This window comes from Camelina sativa, chromosome 4, assembly GCF_000633955.1.
Source record: "Camelina sativa cultivar DH55 chromosome 4, Cs, whole genome shotgun sequence".
In the NCBI taxonomy this organism is placed as follows: Eukaryota; Viridiplantae; Streptophyta; class Magnoliopsida; order Brassicales; family Brassicaceae; genus Camelina; species Camelina sativa.
Window position 1 is genome coordinate 5,688,664 of NC_025688.1, and position 19,895 is coordinate 5,708,558.

Here is a 19,895-nt window from a genome sequence, read left to right on the forward strand (position 1 = left end):
GATGGTATTGGTAGTACAGTGTTTTGGCAGATAATTCAAATTGGTCCCGCTAAGGTACGTTCTCACGCAAACACTTGAAAGTTTCACCACATTCTTGACTGCGTCGGTCGCACTTGCCACATTGACAGTCGTTGTCATTATTGCTTCTTCTACTGGTTTTGTGTTATGTGGTTACTACTGTGCTAATATCTGTTTCCGTCTAAGTCTCGTTATCGACACACTGTGTTATTTAGTATTACCCACTTGGTTATGATTACTGTTTTAACTACTACCCTACTTCAAGTTCTGTTACCAACTGTATCGTAAACTACGTGGCATCTATTCAACTTTCCTTCTCCCCTTGCCATATCTGCATACTAGTCATTTAATGAGTTGTATACTCACTTGTCAGTTCTTTCTTACTTACCTTTTGCCTTTTCATATTGTATTGTCACCTCAGTCCTTGCTTAAAACAACACGCAAGCTATCAGTTTGACAAACAATTTTTTCCACTTTAGCGTTTTCGTACAGCTGCTCAAGTGTTCTTTTGACCAACTTCGCAATTACCCACCACATTTGTCATTTAGTGTGCATCTCTTCTTTCAGTATGTTCTACCTTTATAGAAATACACGCCTTAATACCACATAGAGCCACTACAACAACCACTTCAATCCCTATAACAATGAATACCATCCCCCAACCTCTCCAACTTGATTTTGTCAGCCGTCTAGGCTGCTATGGTTTCCGACAACTAGGCCCTTTGATAGCTGCAGGTCCACAAACTATGTCTCTTGCTTTTGATTACAGTGTCCTATGTGAGGTGGATATCGATGAGTTCATCTTTGTCAACCCACTGGCTAATGAGGATTCTCCGTACAGGAAGTTCTTGCTACGCTGTTTGGAATCTGATAACCATACTGCTCAGTATGTCGAAGGCTTACGGCTTGCGGTTCAAGAAGGACCGTCGCAGCGGTGTATTGAGTTGCTCGGCAAATCTGGTGTACACATCCTCTACGCTGAGTTCGCTCTTGGCATCTTTCTCGTTAACTGTGGTTCCTTTGACCAAGGTATGACAGTCATGGAATCTTTCTTTAACCGGGTGCCCATCTTTGAGGAAGCAATTGGGATAGCTGAAATGGTTATATCACAAGTGCGGGATATGGACTTTCCTAGGATAGGTTGGTATGACCATACTTTCATTTTTTGAGGTCTTCCTCATTGTTTTATAAACGATTACGCTGTCTAGCACCTGTGTAAAAAATGTTTCGTCTACAACTATGCAAGGTGCCTTCAAGACCTATGCTATCTACTATCGGCCGTCTATGTTTCTAATTTTTACTATAAATGTATGTTGTCGAATGTCTAATATATTGCAGTTGTCTTCCCCAAATGGGTTTGATTCTGGGATTCACAAATTAACATAAAGTGTTATTCTTCATTAGCATTTAGCACAGACACCATTAGTTCTACATCAGCAGCCTTAAAATATTACATACCAGGATTCTACGTAAGAGAATCATAATCGTCCTTGCGAATGCATAAAACAGAAACACTTGCAAAAGTTCTATGTACATTACCTGCACCTTCTTTATCCAACTTGGTTAGTGGCAGCTCCTTTCATCTTAAACCTTGTTCACTATAATACATATACTTGTAATGCGTTGCTTCTCCAAAAAACTTAATACGACCGTCATTGCTGTTGAACGTGTCTCCATTCTGATGTATATATTTTTCCAAAAAACCAACTCCCACCAAAAAACAGACTACCGCACCTCATTCTCTCTGTTTTTGCGGCACCTGTCAACCCATTTATATTGCGTGGTGTTAAACATGCTCCAATCTTTTGTGGGACAACCAACCATTTACCATTTAAGCACGACGATGTATACCTTACACAGGGACATTAGAGCAAGTCACTCTGTTATGTCCTGTTTTGAGTAAATTGAACACTTGCTAGGTCCCCTTTTCCTCTTCTTCGCTGCTGGGACCTGCATCAAAGACAACAACTATTCTTACTATGGTTATGAAAGCACAAAATATTACTATGATTTATATAAATAGTACTATGGTTATGAAAGCACAAAATTTTATTACTGAAAACTCCCTAGTTGAAGGGATCCTTTTTTTGCATCTGCGGCCCGGGCCATTGGGATTCTCTGGTGCAAGGACTTCTGTTTCCTGTAGCTTCGTAGGCACTTCCTCGTCAGATTGGTTAGGAACAGGGTAGATGAACTTCTCGTATGAGTCAGGAAAAACAGTAACCGTGAATTGTGATCCCACAAGCGAAGGAACGTTAACACCGTGTGTTCTTGCTGCAGCCAACGCGTGGGAAGATGGTATTTCGAGTTTCTGAAACTGTTGGCAGGTGCAAGTCTTATTTTCGAGATCAACATAGTACATCTTCTTGCCTGAACCAACTTGAAAAGTCCATTTTGAAACACCCTTCACTGGCAACCCCACAGAATCCTTCTGATAGCGTAACATTAGCTTGTTAACATTTGGTGTTATCGGGTCTGGAAAGCTTACAAGCCTTTCTGCTTTTGCACGACGGATGCAGAACCACCCCATCAACTTAGTGCGAATAGATTCTACCATTGAAACAATAGGTAGTTTAAGAAACTTACCAACTGCATCATTGACAGCTTCGACAATGTTTCTGCTCATGACATAGTAGCGTCTCGCCTTACATTGAGCTTGAGTCCAATGCTCAAGTGGGATTGCGTCCAGATAGGCTGCACACTTTTTGTTTCGTAGGGTAATCTCATCATACCAGTCATTGAAATCTCCGACATTAAATGCGCTTGCAGCTTTACCAACAAGGTTTGATAGGCCTACCTCATGAAACTTAGCCCTCACATTCCTCTCTATATGAACTGCGCATGCACATGAAAAGCCTGTGGATAAACTGTAGCTACGGCAGCATAGATAGACCTATGCCTGTCAGAAACCATAACTAAATCCTCAGCGTCAGGGACAACCATGCTCCATGTCCAGGCCAATTCATTCTCTGAATCAACAATAGCAAACGCTATACGGAACACTTGGAAATTGGCATCTTGCATGCTTGCAGCGATAAGAACACCCTTAAACTTAGCCTTTTTAACAGTGCCATCAACAAGAACAACCTTTCGCATGAATTTAATCCCTGCAATGCTTGCTCTAAGTGCGAAAAATAGATACTTGAACTGCTTCACAACTAATCCACCACCAGTATAGTGAAGTTTATATATTGTCCATGGATTTCCTTTCTGCAGCAAATGCATGTACCCTGCTAGGAGTTGATAGCTTCGTTCATCACTACCCCAACTTTTCAAAACCGCAGCTTCCTTCGCATACCATGCCTTCATATATATGATAAACACTTTTAGCTTCGACTGCACTATATCTCGGATGTCAATTGGCCATGGTCCTGGTAATCCGTCTGCATACTTGTCTTTTAAAACTTCAGCTATAACTTTTGTAGACGCTTGTTTCTTGATAACTCTCAAATTTACATGTTTTTAGCATCCTTTTTTGTCCATATTTTGCATTGTTCATACCTCTAACTTAGCATTTTTAGGTCATTAACTATAGGTATTCACTTTTAGAGTATTTAGGGTGTTGCATTTCTGCATTTGCATATTTTGGATGAAAACAGGTGCTAAAGAGCCAAAAATGGGGAAAAACTAGGACAACTCGAGCATGTACCCGAAGGAGCTATCGAGCTACAAGAACACGTCCGAACCCCAACACAATCGAAGAAGGATCCAAGAGCGTGAAGAGCAACCCGAAGATCCACCCGATGAGTAACCCGACTTCACCCTCATGTACCCCATCGAGTAGACCATCGGGCAGGTCTGGGAAGCTAGGTCAAATGGTTTCCATATATAAACCCCCTTTTCCCCTAGCTTGCAAACGAGCACGCCGCAAACCCTCAAACCAGAGAGCGAGAGCTTCTGTGAGAGAACTGAGCGACTCACCATTTTTTCTTCTTGTTTTTGCATTTTTATTTTGTAGTTTTCTTAGATATTTATCCTATACTCTTTCTACTCTACTCTATCTTTTAATACAATGTCATTTTCGTTCATTTTGATTGCTTTGTTATTCGTTTCTATGTCCGAGTAGTGTAGTAAAGTTTCTTGGGATGGGATAGATGATTTTGTGTTCTTGATCGGTTAGGATGCTTTAGTTGATTGTGATGATTGATAGATTTCCTTCTAGGTTGGTGTTCTTAATGCTGTCAACAGACCGAAAGGTTGAGATTAGATCTAGGGCGTTTACAAAGCTATAGGCCGAAAGGAGTAGATAAAATGCTTGATTAGGCCAATGCTAGAGGTTTGCTTAACTCTGAGTGACAAAATCAGATGAGTTTTGTAGTCTACTGACAATAATGAATCGTTCTTAATGCCTGCTTGTTCATATTGCTAGTGCGACAGTGTGGTAATGTGTTCAAGGTTGATTGTTGCTAGTGCGAAAGTGTGGTGACAAGGTCTTAGAGGTTCATTGTCTAGGAAATAATTGCTTGAGGCATGTAAGGCATCCGTACTGGTCTAGAACACTTAGGATTCGATAACCCCCATCCTTAGGAACTTTCGTATTTCATTTGTTTACATTTTCTTTGCATACTCGACTACCTACCCGATCAGGTACACGATAACCTGCATCGAGTAATACCTCGAGCTGTTCATATCTCACTTGCATACTCGATCACCCCACTCGATCCAGTACTCGATTGCTTGCATCGAGTGCTTAGGTCGTGTGGTTTACTTGTTTATATTCTTTCACTTGGTTTATTTTAGGACTGTTAGAACCAAAACCCTACCTGCTTAGCTTGACTTGCATTGTTCTGATCATATCCTTCTTGCTAGCAATACACAACCATTTGGATTGATAACCCTTTGTACTACAACTGCATAGGGGATTGATACCCTGGGTGAAAACCTGTCTATCAACTTGGCGCCGTTGCCATTTGGTTGTTTTACTTTTGCTACGTTTCGGATTTCAGCACTTACTAGATCAAGTTCGTTTGTTTATATTTGGTTTTGATATTGACTTGTTTGCTTTCGCATTGTTTGTTTTGAATCACAGGTACAACCCGAGAACCCACCCGACCCGTCACTCAATCACCTGGATCGAGTGTGTACCTGTGCATGCAAACACGATCCAGAGGTAGCCAAAACCTGAGTCCTTTCATCGACAACATCGACAGACCTCGACTACTAAGACAACAACAAGTTCGACCGGAACCACCAATCATTGAGGAGACGATGAATAATCAGAACGGTCCACCAGCTCCTCAAGCAAGGACCAATATAGGAGCAGGCGATGCTCCATCTACTCACACTCAAAGGACTGGAATTGTGCCACCAGCTGTGGCAAACAACAACTTTGAGATAAAGAGTAGTCTCATCCAGATGATACAGAGTAATAAGTTTCATGGATTGCCAATGGAGGACCCATTGGATCACCTGGATGAGTTTGATAGGCTCTGTAGCCTCACTAAGATCAATGGAGTAAGTGAAGATGGATTCAAACTCAGGCTTTTCCCATTCTCTTTGGGAGACAAAGCACAAATTTGGGAGAAATCGCTCCCTAAGGAGTCCATCACCACTTGGGAAGCGTGCAAGAAGGCATTCCTGGACAAATTCTTCTCCAACTCTAGAACCGCAAGGCTGAGAAACGACATTTCCGGCTTTGTTCAGAAGAACAACGAAACGTTCAGTGAAGCTTGGGAACGTTTCAAGGGATACACTACTCGATGTCCACATCATGGTTTCAGTAATGCTTCATTGCTGAGCACACTTTACAGAGGAGTGGTCCCCAAGATACGGATGTTGCTGGACACCACAAGTCATGGTAACTTCCTCAACACGGATGTTGATGAAGGTTGGGACCTAGTGGAGAACTTGGCTCAATCTGATGGCAACTTCAATGAGGACTATGATCGCTCTATGCGATCTACAGGAGAGGAAGATGCCAAGTACAAGAGGGACATGAAAGCCCTCAATGACAAGCTAGATCAGCTCCTCAACCAGCAGAAGAATGTTCATGCTATATCAGAGGAAGAGCAGTTTCTACAACAAGATGGGGAGAATATGATGATAGAGGATATTAACTACATCAACAACCAAGGATGTTACAACAGAGGGTATAACACTTACAAGCCGAACCCGACCATGCCTTACCAAAACTCGATGCTCAATCCAATACCCCCATCGAGTACATCCTCGCTGGATTTGCTATCCTTAATGAACACAGTCCTATACACTCAGAAGGCAGACACGATTAGCATTAACGCACGTTTCGACAATCTCGCTTGTCGTCTGTCAGCCAATTTCCACGCCCTGCACAAACAATTTGATGCCCTAGGATCCCGAATTCAGGTGATTACAGATAACTCAGCTTCCACCTCCAAAAGTCACACGGAGCCCGCAAAAGCGATGGCCTTACGAAGTGGCCGACAATTACCCCCTCGAACTGTACCACACGAAATCACTGAGGACAGTAATGATCTAGATGGGGAGGATCTCGGTAAACCGACCACTTCTGCTGAACAACAAAGCCACTCCCCAAGACGACCCGATCCACCACCCGACCACACTACTCGGACAGGTGATCGGATTGACCTTCAAGTGCCCCTGCCTCCTACAGACAAACCAGGAAAAGAAAAGCAGAAAGAAAGGAGATTTATTCCCCCACTTTACAAGCCACCCCTGCCATTCCCTGGACGATTTCGCAAGGAACTCCTGGAGAAGTACAAGGCATTGTTCGAGAAACAGATGCAAGAACTCAAACTTCGCATGCCCCTAATGGACGCTTTCACTTTGATTCCCCCTTACCAGAAATTCCTGAAGGATGCAGTGCAATAATACAAAGGACTGCCGCACCTAAGAAGCTGAGTGACCCAGGATCGTTTACTTTACCCTGCTCGATCGGGCCATTGAAGTTTGGAAGATGCCTTTGCGATTTGGGAGCATCAGTCAGCTTGATGCCACTTACTGTAGCTAAACGTCTCGGATTCGAGAAATTCAAGCCGACCGACATCCAATTGGTTATGGCTGATCGAACTACGAGGTCACCAAGCGGAGTTTTAGAAGATTTACCAGTCAGAGTGGGGTAAGTAGATGTACCAACCGACTTCGTGGTTTTGGAAATGGATGTGGAGCCAAGAGATCCGCTTATCTTGGAACGACCATTCTTAGCCACCGCGGGAGCAATGATTGATGTGAGGGATGGGAAGATCGATCTGAAGCTCGGGGAAGACCTCACTATGCAGTTTGACATTCGGGAAACTATGAAAAAACCCACGATAGCTGGTCAAACCTTCCGGATAGAAGAGTTAGAGAAATTGCATGAGGAGGCATTTGAGGAGATTGTAATATGGGATGGCCTACAAATAGCATTGAGGACTGATGGTAAGAAGGGATTCGTGCATCAAGAAACGGAGCTATACAAGGAGTTGCTTGATACTTATCTAGATGTTATCGAACCAGAGCTAAGTGAGAACATGAAGGAAGCTGAAAGAGAGGGAGTAGTGCTCGATAGTAGAAGCTTGGACGAGTCAGTAGTCAACTCCGACGTAATGTCCTGCAGTTGCTCGACACCAACAAACCCGAAAACTGGCCCGATCACCCCATCGAGTAGAGTGATCAAGCACCACCTCAGCAGCAGCACCAAATCACCGACGATTGGCCCGAATCTAAGGCACCTAAAGTGGAACTAAAACCTCTTCCAAATGGACTAAGGTACGCTTTCTTAGGACCTAATTCAACTTATCCAGTAATCGTTAACTCTAGCCTCCCTGAAAAGGAATTGAAATTGCTTTGCACTCAATTAAGAAACTATAGGAGAGCAATAGGCTACTTTTTAGATGATATCAAGGGTATATCCGCTGATCTTTGCACTTACCGGATAAACCTAGAAGACGAATCATACTCTAGTATAGAACCTCAGCGTCGCCTGAATCCGAACCTGAAAGAAGTGGTGAAAAAGGAGATTCTGAAGCTGCTCGACGCTGGAGTTATCTATCCTATCTCTAATAGTACTTGGGTGTCCCCTGTGCACTGTGTCCCAAAGAAAGGAGGAATCACCGTCGTCAAAAACGAGAAAGATGAGCTAATTCCCACAACGACGATAACTGGTCATCGAATGTGTATTGACTATAGGAAGCTTAACGCAACCTCGAGGAAGGATCATTTCCCCCTGCCTTTCATAGACCAGATGCTGGAGCGACTAGCTAATCATCCTTACTACTGTTTCCTTGATGGGTATAGTGGATTTTTCCAAATCCCGATACACCCTGCTGACCAGGAGAAGACAACGTTCACCTGTCCTTATGGAACTTTTGCCTACAAGAGGATGCCTTTCGGTTTATCCAACGCTCCCACAACCTTCCAAAGATGCATGACATCTATCTTCTCTGATTTGATAGAAGAAATGGTGGAGGTTTTCATGGACGATTTCTCGGTTTATGGAGATTCTTTCTCGTCGTGTCTGTCAAACCTCTGTAAGGTGCTTAAAAGGTGCGAGGAAACCAATCTAGTGCTAAACTGGGAAAAGTGCCACTTTATGGCCCAGGAGGGAATAGTTTTGGGGCACAAGATCTCAGAGAAGGGGATAGAGGTCGACAAGGCTAAGATCGAAGTGATGGTTCAGCTGCAACCTCCTAAGTCTGTAAGAGATGTCAGAAGCTTTTTAGGGCACGCGGGATTCTACAGGAGATTCATTAAAGACTTCTCTAAGATCGCACGACCATTAACGCGGCTACTCTGTAAGGAAGCGGAGTTTATTGTCGACAAAGACTGGTTAGACGCCTTCAACAAGATAAAGGAGGCTTTGGTGAGTGCACCAATAGTCCAAGCTCCTGACTGGGACCATCCATTCGAAATTATGTGTAACGCGTCGGACTACGCTGTTGGAGCAGTATTAGGTCAGAGAATAGATAAAAAGCTCCATGTGATCTACTACGCCAGCAGGACCATGGACGATACCCAGACGAGGTACGCCACAACTGAAAAGGAACTCCTTGCAGTGGTCTTCGCGTTTGAGAAGTTCAGAAGCTACTTAGTCGGTTCCAAGGTGATTGTCTACACGGATCACGCCGCCTTACGATACATCTACTCAAAGAAGGACACCAAACCTAGGCTCCTCAGATGGATCCTTCTTCTGCAAGAATTCGATATCGAAATCCTAGATAAAAAGGGGATTGAAAATGGAGTAGGTGATCATTTGTCAAGAATGAGTAGCTGATCAATCGACGACTCAATGCCTGAGGAAAGACTGATGCACATCACCTTCTTGGAAGAAATGAGCCACACGATCGGACACACGATAGCTCACTCGATTCCCGCATCAACCGGGTCGATCGAGTTCATGGCTATCGAGTCGGCTAAGCTCCCTTGGTACTCAGAATTCTTGAACTACATGGTGTGTGGGGAAATTCCTAAGGACTATGACGCTCACAGAAAGAAAAAGTTCTTCAGAGATGTCAACAGCTACTACTGGGACGAACCTTATCTTTACAAGAAAGGGACGGATGGCCTGTTCAGACGATGTATAGCAGTTGAGGAAGTCCAGGGAGTATTGGAGCACTGTCATGGGTCCGCCTATGGAGGACATTTTGCAACCTTCAAAACAGTCCAAAAGATACTCCAAGCTGGCCTTTGGTAGCCAACAATGTTCAAGGACGCACAACTCTTCATAGTAAAATGTGATTCGTGCCAGAAAATGGGCAACATAGGTAGACGGAATGAAATGCCTCAGCAGCCAATCTTAGAAGTCAAAATTTTTGATGTCTGGGGAATAGATTTCATGGGACCCTTCAAACCACCCTCGGACGGAAACATGTACATCCTAGTGGCGGTCGATTATGTCTCGAAATGGGTAGAAGCAACCGCCAGTCCGACGAATGATCACAAGGTCGTAATAAAGATGTTCAAAAGCATCATTTTCCCTAGATTTGGAATCCCAAGAGTAGTGATCAGTGATGGAGGAACCCACTTCATTAACAGGATTTTCGATGGCTTGTTGAAAAAGCATGGGGTCAAGCATAAAATCGCAACAGTTTATCACCCACAAACCAGCGGACAAGTAGAAGTGAGCAACAAACAGATTAAAGCATTATTAGCCAGAATCTTAGGAAAAACGAAAAAGGACTGGGCATTCAAACTGGATGATGCACTATGGACTTATAGGACCGCCTATAAAACACCGATTGGGAGGACACCTTTCCAGCTTCTTTACGAAAAAAACTGTCACCTTCCAGTCGAGGTAGAATACAAAGCAATGTGGGCGACTAAGCTGCTAAACTTAGATATAAAGACTGCCCAGGAAAAAAGAGTAATGGACCTCCATGAACTCGATGAGATACGGCTGGAGGCCTATGATAATTCGAGAATCTACAAGGAATGAACCAAAGCTTTTCATGACAAGAAAATCCGACACAAGGACCTAAAAGTTGGAGACAAAGTCCTTCTGTTCAACTCAAGGCTTCGGCTATTCCCTGGGAAACTCAAGTCAAGATGGTCAGGACCCTTCGAAATTAAGGAGGTTCTGCCTTATGGAGTGGTCACTCTGCTTGATAATAATACGAATGAATTTACTGTGAATGGGCAGAGGGTGAAGAGGTACATGGCAAATAAGAGCACAAAGGAGGAATCAAATCTGCGTCTCGACGATCCTGCACCAGCCTGAGATGAATTGAAAGTCAAGCTTAGAGACTATAAACAAGCTCACTTGGGAGGAAATCCCAAAGGCAGGTCTGTAAATATTATTCACTTGTTTTCAGCGCTTTCTTTTTCAGTCCTTCCGCCAAACCCGATGCCATACTCGATGCACCCTGCTAGTGGATACACGGGTGATCATTCTGGACCTCTTCCGCCATTTCCTCATACTACCCGATACCCTACCCGATGAGCTACGCGATCCCACCCTCGATCAACACCTCGGATGCTGGTCCGAGTAAGTCGTCCGTGCGCATCTCTGAGCTCTCTGACGAGCAAACACCGGCACCTGCTGAAGCCGGAGACGACCATGGCTACACGTTGGCAAGTATGGAGACTGCTGCAACCTCCTTCTTCACCGACCCATGGGGTACCACATTTCATCCAACCCCTTGTCTATATCATTGCATTTAGTTTAATTCATTTTGTGTGATTCTCAGATTCTTTACCAACTTTTATTTACACAGAGACTGTGTAATTTAAGTTTGGGGGAGGGTCCTAGAATGTATTTAACATTGTGTTTTATTTTCTTATTTTTCTAATTTCAAATTTTTGCATACTAGTTTCATTTATTTGAGTCTACATCTTTGTGCATAAAAAAATCTTGAAAAATTAAAAAAAAAAAAAAAAAAAAAAACTAGTGTTCATGTAGTTGCATTTGCATATTAGGATTGAGTCTAGTTTGTTTCATATAGGATTGTTGCATATGCATCTTAGGGGACAATGATTAAAACCACCTTGTTTATAATCAAACCTTAGGATTGAAGCTATAGCCCTTAGTCATGGTTCATTGTTGCTAGATCAGTCTTTTGAAAAAAATGAAAAATCTTTGTTTAGACCCTTTTTGTCGATTGAATGCTTCCTCTACTTGCTTGAACATTAGAACATCTCTATATTATTGGATTTGATTTGAACTTTAATTGTCTTGCTTATGGAACTTGAATACTTGCTCATGGTAACTCTAAACTCGGGTTAGCACTCCATTTTTACCAATCTTTTCATTTAACCCGATTTGTTTATCCTACCCATGAACCCAAACCTTTCTTTCAAACCTTGTTGTGAATTGTTGAGTGAGGCCTTTTTCATTGTGCTATAGGTTGTGAAATCTTGAGAGTATTGAGAACGACAAAGAACTGCCTCTTGATTTAGCTAAGCTAGGATCTGAACTAGCTAATAGATTCGGTTTTGAAAGTTAGGTGGTTAGAATGTCTATTTGGGGTTGGGTTGTGGAATAAAAAAGAAAAGTCCCTAAGGTTAGAATCCATTAGCTCTAAGTCTCTAAGTAAAAAAAAAAAAAAAAAACAAAAGAGAAAAGTTCTTGCTATAGTCTCCTAGAAAGAAAGGAAATAATATATATACATTAGGAGTTTAGCAAAGAAAGAAAAAAAAAAAAAAAAAAAAGAGAAAGAGGTAGAAATTTAAAGTTTAAAAGTCTAAACCTTAGAGAGTAAAAAAAAAAAGAGTTAAAATCAAGGATGTGGGTAGTTTAATTCTAGAGGGGTTTAAATAAAAAAAAAAAGAGAAAATAAAGTGAAAGAGAAAAGGGGTAGATCGTCAAGAGTTAAGCTTTGTATGCCCAAATTGTTCTCAATCTTAGATAGTTTTCACAACTGTCTAGCACTCCTTCTTTTAAGAGAAAACCACCCAAAGAATTTGTTTGAAACCAACTTACTAAAAAGCCTTACCCTTGAAACCGATTGAGCTTGATTCACCTTCCATTTGCAAGAATTCGCCAAACACTTAATGAATGTGAAAGAGATGTTCTTTATCTTTAGTTGGAGGTTGAGCTAGATCGATGCATGGTAATAAGCATAGAAAAATATTTGTAAGTATGTTGATTGATCTTAGCACCATTAAACTATCTTTAAGGACTATAGCTTGAATCCTTCGCTTAGCATCTTAAGGTTATGAGTCCCCACTTTCAAACCATACCCTCTTACTTCCTTGCTAGAGGACTAGCACGATTTAAGTTTTGGGGTCTCATAACTCTCTAATTTACATGTTTTTAGCATTATTTTGTGTCCATATTTTGCATTGTTCATACCTCTAACTTAGCATTTTTAGGTCATTAACTGTAGGAATTCACTTTTAGAGCATTTAGGGTGTTGCATTTCTGCATTTGCATATTTTGGATGAAAACAGGTGCTAAAGAGCCAAAAATGGGGAAAAATTAGGACAACTCAAGCATGTACCCGAAGGAGCAATCGAGCTACAAGAACACGTCCGAACCCCAACACAATCGAAGAAGGATCCAAGAGCGTGAAGAGCAACCCGAAGATCCACCCGATGAGTAACCCGACTTCACCCTCGTGTACCCCATCGAGTAGACCATCGAGCAGGTCTGGGAAACTAGGTCAAATGGTTTCCATATATAAACCCCCTCTTCCCCTAGCTTGCAAACGAGCACGCCGCAGACCCTCAAACCAGAGAGCGAGAGCTTCTGTGAGAGAACTGAGCGACTCACCATTTTTCTTCTTGTTTTTGCATTTTATTTTGTAGTTTTCTTAGATCTTTATCCTATACTCTTTCCACTCTATTCTATCTTTTAATACAATGCCATTTTCGTTCATTTTGATTGCTTTGTTATTCGTTTCTATGTCCGAGTATTGTAGTAAAGTTTCTAGGGATGGGATAGATGATTTTGTGTTCTTGATCGGTTAGGATGCTTTAGTTGATTGTGATGATTGATAGATTTCCTTCTAGGTTGGTGTTCTTAATGCTGTCAACAGACCGAAAGGTTGAGATTAGATCTAGGGCGTTTACAATGCTACAGGCCGAAAGGAGTAGATAAAATGCTTGATTAGGCCAATGTTACAGGTTTGCTTAACTCTGAGTGACAAAATCAGATGAGTTTTAGTCTACTGACTATAATGAATCGTTCTTAATGCCTGCTTGTTCATATTGCTAGTGCGATAGTGTGGTAGTGTGTTCAAGGTTGATTGTTGCTAGTGAGAAAGTGTGGTGACAAGGTCTTAGAGGTTCATTGTCTAGGAAATAATTGCTTGAGGCATGTAAGGCATCCGTACTGGTCTAGAACACTTAGGATTCGATAACCCCCATCCTTAGGAACTTTCGTATTTCATTTGTTTACATTTTCTTTGCATACTCGACTACCTACCCGATCAGGTACACGATAACCTGCATCGAGTAATACCTCGAGTTGTTCATATCTTACTTGCATACTCGATCACCCCACTCGATCCAGTACTCGATTGCTTGCATCGAGTGCTTAGGTCGTGTGGTTTACTTGTTTATATTCTTTCACTTGGTTTATTTTAGGACTGTTAGAACCAAAACCCTACCTGCTTGGCTTGACTTGCATTGTTCTGATCATATCCTTCTTGCTAGCAATACACAACCATTTGGATTGATAACCCTTTGTACTACAACTGCATAGGGGATTGATACCCTGGGTGAAAACCTGTCTATCATTTCTCATACTGAGATCTATCTGTTATTGAACATGTGTGGGTTAGTGTAGCTGTTCGGATTTCAAAATGCTTTGAATATGGTGAAACAACATGTCCAAATACTCTCCATCCGCAGTGTTGATCAATACAAACATAGATTAGCCTCTTTGTATTAGATTTGGCCTGCCGAAAGTGGAACAACCTATTTATGGCATATATGGTAAGCGTGTTTTGTATCTCTGTTTTATTTGTAAACACACGGCCAATGTAGATAGCGTCTTCTTCTGCAGATTTTGTCAGGCAACCATCGGCGTTAGTCAGTTCATTGGTTCAACATCTAGTCTTTGTGTGTAATCATTAAACAATGGATCCATCAATGGTTTTTCAATGTCTTCATCAATTATTCTCAAACCATCCACCAGTCCCAAACCATTCCACCGTTGTTGGGCGTCACCACCTCCGACTGAGCCATGAAGTCCTTCAGTGCCGACCTGAAATGCAGCTCCTTTGTGAGTGGTAAATGAATCCTCAAAATGTTCACTTGCACGAACATTACCCAATTGATCAATAGACCCTGCTTCCATGTGTGCATACATCACTGGTGAATTGTTCCATTGAGCAGCTACTCTGATAACTCTCTAATTTACATGTTTTTAGCATCCTTTTTTGTCCATATTTTGCATTGTTCATACCTCTAACCTAGCATTTTTAGGCCATTAACTGTAGAAATTCACTTTTAGGCCATTTAGGGTGTCGCATTCTTGCATTTGCACATTTTGGATGAAAACAGGTACTTTAGAGCCTAAAAAGAGCAAAACGAAAGGTTAACAAGTGGCAGCTATCACAAGGAAGGAACTGGTTACATTTATAGGGTTTACACAGAAGCATCAAGAAGGAAAAATGGAGGCACCCGACCATACCACCCGATAATTACCACATAGCACCTGGTCGAGTTCATGACGAGACCTGCAAATATCGACTCGAATGAAGATTTTACGTTGGGATTCAGCTTCTGAGTTCTTCATCAAAGTTATAGGATATCGAGTTATCTTTCCAAAGGTGGTGATTTGAAGCCAATCAGATGTGCGGTTCAAGAGTTATTCCTGTTTTAGTAAGCGTATATACATCTGGATCGAAGAATGGAACCACCCGATCACCTATCCGATCATGCACCCGAAGGGGAGCTCGAGTTCCACCTCGTGTAGCATGGTCGGATACCTGCTGACGTGGCCGCTGTCGTGGCTAGATCAACCTGTTTCCTTATAAATACCCCCTCTTAACCCTAATTTCGCGAGCTGGGAGGCGAGAGCCGTCTCCACTCTTTTCTTAGCATTTCTTTTCATGTTTTTGTTCTTCTTTCAACTTGAATTCTGTTTACATTTTGCTATTGCTTCTTTTTAATAAAACGTTTATCCCTTTCTCATCTTTATGATTATGCAATTTTTATTTATTTCTGGGTTTATGTTCTTTGTCATGAGATCTGAGTAGTGTAGTAAAGTTTCTAGGGATGGGATAGATGATTTTGTGTTCTTGATCGGTTAGGATGCTTTAGTTGATTGTGATGATTGATAGATTTCCTTCTAGGTTGGTGTTCTTAATGCTGTCAACAGACCGAAAGGTTGAGATTAGATCTAGGGCGTTTACAATGCTACAGGCCGAAAGGAGTAGATAAAATGCTTGATTAGGCCAATGCTAGAGGTTTACTTAACTCTGAGTGACAAAATCAGATGAGTTTAAGTCTACTAACAATAATGAATTGTTCTTAATGCCTGCTTGGTCATATTGCTAGTGCGACAGTGTGGTGATGTGATTAAGGTTGATTGTTGCTAGTGCAAAAGTGTGGTGACAAGGTCTTAGAGGTTCATTGTCTAGGAAATAATTGCTTGAGGCATGTAAGGCATCCATACTGGTCTAGAATACTTAGGATTCGATTACCTCCATCCGTAGGAGCTTTCGTATTTTAATTGTTTGCATTTTCTTTACTTACTCGACCACCAACCCGATCTGGTACTCGATCACCTGCATCGTGTGGTACTTCGAGTTGTTCTTGGTTTTTATTCCTTTTGTTTTTCTTATTTTTGTTCACATTAGGTTGATAGATAAAACCCCCATTATTACTTGGCTTGACTTGCATTGTTCTGATCATATCTTATCCGCTAGCATAACAACCATTTGGATTGATAACCCTTTGTACTACAATTGCATAGGAAATTGATACCCTGGGTGAAAACTTGTCTATCAATTTGGCGCTGTTGCCATTTGGTTGTTTCTTGTTACATTTAGGATTTCAGCACTTGCTAGATCAAGTTCTTTATTATATCTCGGTACTGAGTGTTCACTTGTCTGTTTTGGATCTCAGGTGAACCTACGCGACCCCCTATCCGATCCACCATGCGACCCCCTATCTGATCCCCCACCCGAACCCCTACCCGAACATGTCTACTCGGGCACCTGCTCGTGTGACCTTTCGGATTCTTGATCGGGTACTTGAATACACCAACCGTTTGCCAAGAGAACTGAGACATCACATGACACTACCAGAGCAGAACGAGAAGAAGTGGGAATGGAAAACCCACATGATCAAACTGAACCTCAAAGGAGAAGGAAGATTGGTGATAGTGATGCTCTCACTACTTATACTCAGAGGTATGAGATAGTGCCTCCTGCTGTCCACAACACAACCTTCACAATCAAGAGTAGTCTGATCTCAATGGTTCAGAGCAACAGATTTCATGGACTGCCTACTGAAGACCCACTTGCACATCTTGATGAGTTTGACAGGCTATGTAGCCTCACCAATATAAATGGAGTTAGTGAGGATGCCTTGAAGCTGAGATTGTTTTCATTTTCTCTAGGAGATAAAGCCCATCAGTGGGAGAAGACTTTACCTTCTGGAAAAATCACCTCTTGGATTGATTGTAAGAAGTTCTTCCTTGCAAAATTCTTCTCTAGTTCAAGGACTGCACGTTTGAGGAACAAAATTTCCGGATTTCTCCAACAAAATGGCGAGTCTTTCAGTGAAGCATGGGAGTGCTTCAAAGGCTACCAGAGACAATGCACACACCATGGATTCAACGATGCATCTTTGTTGAGTACTTTGTATAGAGGTGTTATTCCCAGTATCAGAATACTTCTAGACACAGCCTCCAATGGAAGTTTCATGAATAGAGATGTAGCTGAAGGTTGGGAATTAGTAGAGAATTTTGCTCAATGCGATGCAAATTACAGTGAGGAATATGATTTCAGCTTAAAGGGAGGTGTTGATGCTGTGGAAGGGCATAGGAAGGAACTAAAGGCCTTAAATGAGAAGCTTGAGAAGCTAGATAAACTCCGTCTAACCCAACAAGAGCAAGTAAATGTTGTTTGTGAAGATGAGCAGTTTATGGTCCCAATCTATCCTCCACAACATCCCAAGCAGGCCCCTGCTCAAGATCAAGAACTGACGAATATGCTTCGGCAAGTTCTACAAGGTCAAGCTAATGAAGCTATGGAAACAGCTAGGCTGTTTACAGAGATGAACAACAAACTGGACTACATCAACAATGCCCATAATCTCAATATTGAAGATTTAACCTCCAGACTTCATCACCTTGAAAGCTTGGCTGTTTCTACTTGTTCAGGACAACTCCCAGGGACATCAATACTCCATCAAAGGGAGTTGGCTACTATCCATGCTATCACCTTAAGCGAGTTACCTGCCTATGAAGAAAACATTACAATCATTGGGGACAATGCAGTTCAAGATGGGGAAGATTTATGTGAAAATTATTATGCAGTCTTTGAGGGTGTAAATGAGCCAAAAGCAGAGATTTTCACAGCATATGAGGAAGCTCCAAGGGGAGCACGACCCCATAACACGACCCCATGTTCGGGTTCATATTTGGGTCCATGGTCGGATCATACCCCAACTCTTCCAGAACGCCCAGATTCAATCTCCAAGCTTCCCCAACAGCTAGAGTCAAGAAATCCTGCATCTGATGGGTTCTCAGCACTTCAAAATACTAACATTCCCAAGGATTCTGTGAGGGAGCTGACAACTACAGTGAATAAGATCAGTGTGAAAATCAAGAAAATTCAAGGGAAAGTCAGTGGTTCTTCCTCAAAGAAAGCAAAGCAAGGGCTGCATATAACGATGAGGAATAACACTTTTAGCATTGATCCTGGAAAAGGAGAAAAATGAAATCTCAGGGAATAGAGAGGACTTCATCACCTCTCAATAACCCTTACAAAGCATGAGTAGTGCGCACAGTCAAGCTTAGTGACTTTAAACAAGCTCACTTGGGAGGAAGTCCCAAAGGTATCCTTCTACATATGGCTTAAGTTTTTTTTGTTGTTTTAATTTCTTTTCTTTAGTGACTTTGAATTCTAGGAATAATAAAAAAAAAACATTAAGTGTTAAGGGAATATTTCAATGAGCTAGAGCCTATCCGATGCCAAACCCGATGGGGTACCCGATGCATGACTCGGATGCTGGTCCGAGTAAGTCGTCTGTGCGCATTTCTGATCTCTCTGACGAGCAAACACCAGCACCTGCTGACGCCGGAGACGACCCAGGCTACACGTTGGCGAGTATGGAGACTGCTGCAACCTCCTTCTTCTCCAACCCATGAGGTACCAATTTCATCCAACCCTTGTATATATCATTGCATTATGTTTAATTCATTTTGTGTGATTCTTGGATTCTTTTTCCAACTTTTATTTACACAAGGACTGTGTAATTTCAGTTTGGGGGAGAGTCCTAGAATGTATTTAATATTGTGTTTTATTTTCTTATTTTTCTAATTACAAATTTTTGCATACTAGTTTCATTAATTTGAGTATGCATCTTTGTGCATAAAAAAATCTTGAATTTTTTTTGAAAAAAAAAAAAAAAAAAGTGTTCATGTAGTTGCATTTGCATATTAGGATTGAGTCTAGTTTGTTTCATATAGGATTGTTGCATATGCATCTTAGGGGACAATGATTAAAACCACCTTGTTTAAACTCAAACCTTAGGATTGAAGCTATAGCCCTTAGTCACGGTTCATTGTTGCTAGATCAATCTTTGAAAAAAAATGAAACATCTTTGCTTAGAACCTTTGTGTCGTTTGAATGCTTCCTCCACTTGCTTGAACATTAGAACATCTCTCTATTATTGGAATTAATTTGAACTTTAATTGTTTTCCTTATGGAACTTGAATACTTGCTCATGGTAACTCTAAACTCGGGTTAGCACTCCATTTTTACCAATCCTTTCGTTTAACCCGATTCATTTGTCCTACCCATGAACCCAAACCTTTCTTTCAAACCTTGTTGTGAATTGTTGAGTGAGGCCTTTTTCATTGTGCTATAGATTGTGAAACCTTGAGAGTATTGAGAACGACAAAGAACTGCCTCTTGATTTAGCTAAGCTAGGATCTGAACTATCTAATAGATTAGGTTTTGAAAGATAAGTGGTTAGAATGTCTATTTGGGGTTGGATTGTGGAATAATAAAAAAAAAAAGTCCCTAAGGTTAGAATCAATTAGCTCTAAGTCTCTAAGTAAAAAAAAACATAGAGAAAAGTTCTTGCTATAGTCTCCTAGAAAGAAAGGAAAGAATATATATATATATATATATATATATATTAGGAGTTTAGCAAAGAAAGAAAAAAAAAAAAAGAGAAAGAGCTAGAAATTTAAAGTTTAAAAATCTAAACCTTAGGGAGTAAAAAAAGAGTTAAAATCAAGGATGTGGGTAGTTTAATTCTAGGGGGGTTTAAATAAACAAAAAGAGAAAAGAAAGTGAATAAGAAAAGGGTAGATCATCAAGAGTTAAGCTTTGTAT

The 19,895-nt window shown here is 41.4% G+C and overlaps 1 protein-coding gene across 1 annotated transcript; it reads right to left on the bottom strand.

Annotated features, from left to right (window-relative positions):
- Positions 1,894 to 3,327, bottom strand: LOC104783569. Its single transcript, XM_010508711.1, has 3 exons — positions 2,866 to 3,327; positions 2,075 to 2,719; positions 1,894 to 1,968 (listed from the first exon to the last, which is right to left on the bottom strand). Exons 1-3 carry the CDS (start codon positions 3,325 to 3,327, stop codon positions 1,894 to 1,896), a joined length of 1,182 nt encoding a protein of 393 aa, XP_010507013.1.

What these genes read in the sequence shown, in the direction of transcription:
- LOC104783569 (XM_010508711.1), bottom strand. Translation starts at nt 3,327, where the DNA reads ATGAAGGCATGGTATGCGAAGGAAGCTGCGGTTTTGAAAAGTTGGGGT. An exon ending in TTTATCCACAGGCTTTTCAT is followed by an intron (nt 2,720 to 2,865) that starts GTGCATGCGCAG and finishes CGAAACAAAAAG; the next exon opens with TGTGCAGCCTATCTGGACGC. An exon ending in CTTCAACTAGGGAGTTTTCA is followed by an intron (nt 1,969 to 2,074) that starts GTAATAAAATTT and finishes TCTTTGATGCAG; the next exon opens with GTCCCAGCAGCGAAGAAGAG.